Below are 7,365 nucleotides of genomic sequence, written 5' to 3'. Positions count from 1 at the left end.
ACTCAGCCAGCCTTCAAGGAATGGCCAAAGAGAACTGAAGTTAAACCTCAATAAGGTGACATTTGTAATGATGGAAGTCCATTCATAGATGTCTAAATACATGAATTCATAATGCTTTTGTTTCTTTGGGTTTGAGACACAGTCTTACACTATAGCCCAGGCAGGCCTGCAACTATGTAGTCCAGGCTGGCTTTGAACTATAATACTGCCCAGCCTCCTAGGCATACACTCATAACCATCCATGAACAATGTTTCTTATAACATGTTAAGCTATGCATTTTGTACCTAACTTTTAGAATGTGTGCTTTATTTTATACTTTTTAAGATGTTAAAGTGTAAAACATAACTGGGGAGTTCCCCTCAAAATCACCAATGTGAAAACTACCATGAATAGCCACAGATGGGCCTTAGAAATCACCTACATTATACAATAATTCCAAGTAATAAGCTATGAATATTTGAAAAATATTCTATCAAATATTTATATGTGCAAAAATACTATGTCAATAGTTAAGTTCACATATTTTTTTCCTTTTTATGTTTTTAAATGCTTTTTGATGGTCTCATTAGTCAGCTCATTAGCCAAGGCTGCCCTTGCACTCCTGGCCCTACTATACTCACCTCCTGAACACTTGGATTACAGGCATGCTCCCCCCACGCCTGGCTAAGAATACACTTCAAACAGAGAATTCATTGTAGCATTAAGTACTATAATTTGGTTAAATTGCATTTTGGTGACCTGAAATTCTTTCCTTTCCTCCTTCTCATAAGATTATTCACGTTCTTTAATGGAGATTATAGCAGGAGAATTTGAATTTCAGATTTCCTTTAATGTCCATATTTTGTTCCTTTCTCCATCTTTTAACATAGAACAGAGATTGGTTTTCTTGCTTAACCATGATCATAGTTGGGAATATGTAGCGTTATACACAGCATCACTAATGTACACATGAAGCTGCTCCATTACATAGCCAGCCTGTGCTGTGTCTCTTCCATCTGTTAATGGCTGATGGAGGCTGCTTCTTGGGTTAAATGTCTAATAAACTCAAGAATGTAAAGGCAGATCTAAACCAGAATGAAAACAGTTTTTGAATGCAACGTAACAAAAGGCAAGCGTATAACACTGTGGTACATATTTCTCCATCAAACACTGACAATTCCGCTCTGGTCCTTCAAGCAGCATCTTAAATGGTGAACAGTCCCCTTCCTATTCATAAAATTATGTGGTGTTTGACTGATTCACATATTCAAGAAGTGAGCGGTCTAGCACTCTGCGAATAATGGCTTCCTCAATTATATCAAAATCCTACAATACAGAAAAATGATTAGAAACAGTCAGTAGTGTTTCAGAACTGGGAGGAACAGCACAAAGCAATGTTCATTTTTCAGAAAATAAATTCTCTCAGTTACATTTTGGCCTGTCCACCTTTTCCGGAAGCTTGTCATAGATCCAGAACTGACTTTGAGGTTACTGTTTCCTGTTTGACTTCCGTGGCCTTTCAACTACTACTATCAGGTCTTAATGAATAATTTATAGTAAATTAGAAATATGGCTCAGTGGCTAACACCACATACTGCTCTTCCAGGGGACCCTAGCTCATTTCCTAGCACCCACTGTGACGGCTAAAAAACTCCATTCTGTGCTAGGCATCATGTTGGTACCTAATAGCTATTTGTCTCTTACTGAAGTTCCTGGAAGACAAGTTCTTGGCAACCCTGACTCCTTGACCCCCACTCAGAAGTGTACAGTTGTGACCATCTTGTTATACTATGACTAACTGCTGATTCTGGCTTCTGGGATCTGCTTGTGCAGACATTCAAGGACTCCTTGACCATATGACCTTGGCAGAGCAGAGCTCTTGTGGTTCACACCTTTAAAAGCCCTTTCTGTATCTTGCTTCTGTGCGTGCTTGCATGCGGTGCAGTCAGGTTAGAGACTGTAGGTCTTGCTTGTAGCCTTAATACATGTGCTTAATTATAATCTTAGTTGAGTCTGGGGTCTTTTCCCAGTGGTCATGAACTCTACAATAGCACATAACCACCAGGGAATCCAATGCCTGCTGCTGACTGCCTTGGGCACCCCTCCCCCCACCACATACACATATACATATAAGTAAAAAGTACATTAGAAAGTAAAAGAAAGAAATTCTGGTCAGGATGATTATCTGTATTTCACACATATATGGAATGAAGTTTACACATTCCTGCTAGTTTTCTCAGGGACAGAGTTGAATAACTAGCATTTTCCCTAGCAGTGGGGGTGAAAATAAGGCCACCTCTAGGATTCTGAATGCTAACAGTGGGCTGGAGAGATGGTGCAGTGGTTAAGAACACTGGCTGGACTTCCAGAGTTCCTGAGTTCGATTCCCAGCAACCACATAGTGGCTCACAACCATCTGTCATGGGGTCAGATGCCCTCTTCTGGTGTGTCAGAAGATAGCAACAAGTGTACTCATAAAAAGAATGCTAATGATTTTATTTATTTTTGATTTATGGACAGAAAATGTAAGCAATGCTTCACTTTATTTTTCAAAGTGAAATATAGGCTTCATATCAGCCCTTCTATAAGCAAAACACAAAGTAGCCCCCCTCGCTTCCATGAAAACAAAAGGTAAAATCTCAATTGGAAGTCCATCCTATTATTTGTTTGTTGAGACAGTGTCTGATCATGAGGCCCTGGCTGACCTGGAGCTAACTATTTGAACTCAGAGCTCTACCTATATCTGCTTCTCAAGCACTGGGATCAAAGGTGTGCACCCACTGCAGCTGATTAAAGATTGACTACTTCAATATTAATAGTCAATTTTTAAAAAATATTATTTATTTTTATTTATATGAGTACACTGTAGCTGTCTTCAGACACACATCAGAAGAGTGCCTCAGATCCCATTACAGATGGCTGTGAGGCACCATGTGGTTGCTGGGAACTGAAGTCAGGACCTCTGGAAGAGCAGTCAGTGCTCTTAACCGCCGAGCCATCTCTCCAGCACATTAGTAGTCAGTTTTACAAAGCACTTTGCCCGTCATGACTTTTCTCCTTAATGCTAATACTTAACGCTACCTACATGCTCAATTTACTCATGGGGATTATAAAGAGCAAGCTTAATACAGACATCACAAAAATACAATGTAAAAGGTAGAAATATACTTACTATGAAATCATCATAAAACAAAGTATGGCTGACTTGCAAATGTCTAATTAAACTGCCATTGAAGGTCCTTGAGCTTTCATTAGGTCGTGAATGGCAAAGCGGACAGAACTGGAAAGAAAAATAGTTCAAGAACACATTTTAGATAACCAGTAATGCCAGATTTGTTTAAAAGGAAGACACTATACAATATGAATCTTAGCTATGAATCTATTGGCCACACATCAACAGTGTTGGTTTAGTTTCATGGTGTGTGTGATGTGTACATGTGTTCATGTATTGGTGTGCATATGTACAGGGCCATGTCTATGCATGTTCCTGTGAAGGCCGGAGGCCAGTGTCAGATGCTCTCTCTTCAACTGTTCTCCACCTTGTGTTTTTAATTTATTTTTATTTTTCATTTCCACTTCATGTATTTAAGTTGCCATACTTTTTTTTTAAAGGATTTTATTTTATTTAAAATTATTTACTGACTTTTATTTTTACGTTTATGAGTGTTTGCTTGTATGTATGATATGTGTGCCTCATCCATGCCTGGGTCCCATGAACCCCCGTAGAGAACATCAGATACCCTGAAACTAGAGATAAAGATTGCTGCAGGCTACCACATAGGTGCTGGGCCCTGGAACTCTGGTCCTCTGTAAGAGCAGCAAGTGTTCTTAAAAACTAACCCAGCTCTTCAGCCCCTCTCCCAATTTATTTTTTGAGCCAGAGCTTCAAAATGAACCTGAAGCTAAGCATTTAGTCTAGGCTAACTGGCTGGCCAGCAAGTTCTAGGAATCTACCTTCTCTGTACTCCTAGTTCTGGGACTACAGATGGATCACACACAGGTTTTAAGGGAGCACTGGGGATCAGAACTTAGGTCTTCCTATTTATGCAAGCATTCTAGTGACTAAGACATTTCCCCAACACTGTTTTGTTTCTCACGTAGCTCAAGCTAGCTTTGACTTTTCTGTGGCTAAAGCTGTCTACTACTATGCTTGGCTTCAAATCTTAATATGGAAGATCTCTCTGAGTTCAAGGCCAATCTGGTCTATAAAGAAAGTTGTTCAAGGTCAGCCAGGGCTACACAGCTAGATCCTAACATTTTGGAGTCAGGGTTTCTCTGTGTAGCCCTCAATGTCCTGGAACTTACTCTGTAGACCAGGCTGGCCTCAAACTCAGAAATCCACCTGCCTCTACCTCCCAAGTGCTGGGATTAGTGGCATGTGTCATCACTGCCTGGCTAACTTTTTCTTTCTTTTAACTTTTTTCCCAAAGATTTATTTATTGATTATATGTAAGTACACTGTAGCTGTCTTCAGCCGCACCAGAAGAGGGCATCGGATCTCATTACAGATGGTTGTGAGTCACCATGTGGTTGCTGGGATTTGAACTCAGGACCTTTGGAAGAGCAGTCAGTGCTCTTAACCGCTAAGCCATCTCACCAGCCCAATCTCTTTCTTAAGAATTAAAACAAAAACAAAAACAAAAACAAAATAACAATGTATGGGGTCTCACTGTTGTAGACCTACCCTGCCCTGAAAATCGCTATTGTAGTCCAGGCTAGTCTTAAACTCACAAGGGTCCACATGCTTTTCCTTCCAATGGCATGTACCATCATGCCCAGCTACATAATATTAAAGAGAGTTTCTTGGAGCTGGTGAAAAGATCAGAGGGATGCCAGTGGTGCCAAAAGTTCCCTCATCCCTACATATGAACTGTATGCGATAAATAAATGTAGTAACTTTAAAAACTAGGAAATAAGTAAGTGGGGTTTCTAATGAACCATTTCTTTGTGAGGAGGAACAGATATAGTTCTAATTCTGAAACCTAAGCTGGCATAGAACTCTGTTTAGCACAGGTTGGCCTCAAACCTACAGCATCTATCCTTCATCACCTCTCAAGCACTGAGATTGCAGGCATGAGCCATGGTGTCGTTTCTAATGTATCTTAAATTCAGACACTGTATATAGACAGACAGACAGACAGTAGATAAGAATCATTACCACAGGCCTCCTTTCTGATCTGTGGTGGATAATGCAGTGATCGAGCAAACAGTCTTCATCCAGTTCCCTCTGACAAAATGGACATACACATCTGGAAATAGCACAGAATTACAACCACTTAATAGTGGCCAGCCAGTGGGGCCTCCTAATTGGAAATTTCAAGAAGGAAAACAGTTGTATAGACCATAGCTAAGTTATTTCCTTTTTTGTGAGGGGGTAGGTTCTCAATACGTAGCCCACACTTGCCTTGGTTCTCCTGCTTCTCGTCCTAAGTGCCAGGATTATGGTTGTGCACCATCACACCTGACTTGCTTTTCTGACTGTTTTAAGACAACAGTCTTGCTACGTAACTCAGGCTTTCCCCAAGCTCACAGCAATCCATCTGCTTCAGCCTCCTGGAATGTTGTGATAATAGGCATATGTCACCGTGGGACTTTGTTTTAATCTCCTTCTGTCCAACTGTCCTCAGACTAGCTTTGTACTGGTAATCCTCTACCTTGCTTTCCTGCATATTGGAATTATACTCATGTGCTACAAGGCTTAGCTTTAAAATTCTTTGTTATAATTTTAACTAGCAAAAGAAATTAGAGTTTAAATCAGTTTCTATATATTTTAAATTTTTCATAAACTCCATCAACACACAAATATTAAAAAAAAAAATAAAGATAAGAGTTGGGTACTGAAATCACCCACTATTCAAAAAGAGATTCCAATTTTGAGTGGTTTCACTCTGTAGCCCAGGATGGCTGCAGAGTCACAACTCCTGCCTTAACTTCCCAAGTGCTTAAATTCTTCACAGACACACTGAATTTAGTTAGGCATTCTACTGCATTCAAACAAACCTTGCTGTGGTCTCGCCAAGTTCTTGCAGTGGGCCATATTTATCGATGTACTTCTCACATGTTCTTATATGCGCTCTCATGTCACTGAGGCAAACCTACACAAAGCAAATTCAAGATAAAACTCCTGTTGGCAAGAACCTTTATATAACCCAGCTTCACAATTTTCAGATCAGGTTACACCGGGACAGTTAATAAATTGGATTTTTTTTTTCACAAAGTAGTCATAAAATACAGGCCTTATCAAAAATAATGCCTGTACTTTGGTGGTGGCCCATACTGTTAATCCCAGCATTCAAGGCAGAAGCAGACAGATCTCTAAGATTGAGTCCAGACATGTCTACAAATCATGTTTCAGGACAGCCAGAGCCACCCAGAAAAACCCTGCCTTGAAAAACCGAAAAGTAGTAGTAGTAGTAGTAATAATAATAATAATAATAATAATAATAATAATAATAACAATATAATGATATTGTGCTTAAAATCTCCTAACACACACACACACATACACACACACTCTCCTAACACTTCAGAAACTGAATGTTGAGCTTCTAAATTTGTTCCTTCTGAAAAGCATGCAGTTTTCTAAAAAAAAGGCCAAAAGATGTATAGTAGCAAAGACTGTTTTGCATACTGCTATGCAAATTGGTTTTGTGGGAAAGAGACAAATCTAGGTGAAGACAAAGAGTAAGAACAAGAAAAGAAGAAAAGCATTACAAAAGATAAAAAAAAGAAGGAGATGAAAATTGAATACACATTTTGCAAGTGTCCATCATAAACTAAAGGAAACCTCTCACACATTAAGTAATAAATGTCATTGATGTGTGACATGACCAGCATTGTTGTATGAGTTCACAACACACAGCATACTTAATAGGACCATCACAGCTAAGACTTGTCCACATGCACACTCCAAGGGCTCTCTCTGTTGACAGCGCAGCACACACACTCAGCTCAGAGAGGCTGGTAAGAGCTGCTGGAGGAAACTTCTCGAAGCTGCAGCTAGGTGGCAGCCCACAGCCAGCCTACGCCAGACTGCGTTGTCTCATTCTGCCCAAACCACCATTGGAAGTTCAACTTCAAAAACTACTAAAGGCAGTGGTGGTGCATGCCTTTAATCCCAGCACTTGGGAGACAGAGGCAAAAGCAGGCAGATCTGTAGCCTGGTCTACAGAGTGAGTTCAGGACAGCCAGAGCTACACAAGAGAAACCCTGTCCTGAAAAACCAAAGAGAAAAAAACAAAAACAAGACTACCACACGTGATGGAAATAGCCATGAACATTATGGTGTACTTCTTTAACCCCAGCACTTGAAAGACAGACTCTGCCAACTTGAACTACATAGTGAGTTCCAGGGTAAGACCATCTCAAAAAAAGTGGGTGTTGGG

General features: G+C 40.0%; 1 protein-coding gene across 1 annotated transcript in view; it reads right to left on the bottom strand.

Annotated features, from left to right (window-relative positions):
- Positions 1 to 689: 689 nt before the first annotated feature.
- Rnf125 (ring finger protein 125) overlaps positions 690 to 7,365 on the bottom strand; it is a 21,082-nt gene continuing 14,406 nt past the window's right edge. Inside the window, exons 3-6 of the mRNA XM_031365059.1 lie at positions 5,981 to 6,075; positions 5,139 to 5,229; positions 3,153 to 3,260; positions 690 to 1,306 (exon numbers count right to left, since the gene is read on the bottom strand). Of these exons, the coding sequence (XP_031220919.1) occupies positions 1,220 to 1,306; positions 3,153 to 3,260; positions 5,139 to 5,229; positions 5,981 to 6,075 (381 nt within the window). The 3' untranslated portion in view covers positions 690 to 1,219. The remainder of the gene's footprint in view (positions 1,307 to 3,152; positions 3,261 to 5,138; positions 5,230 to 5,980; positions 6,076 to 7,365) is intronic.

The sequence above is a fragment of the Mastomys coucha genome, unplaced genomic scaffold (assembly GCF_008632895.1).
Source record: "Mastomys coucha isolate ucsf_1 unplaced genomic scaffold, UCSF_Mcou_1 pScaffold13, whole genome shotgun sequence".
NCBI lineage: Eukaryota > Metazoa > Chordata > Mammalia > Rodentia > Muridae > Mastomys > Mastomys coucha.
Note: the sequence above shows the minus strand (reverse complement) of the source record. Positions and strands in the feature narration are given on the sequence as shown.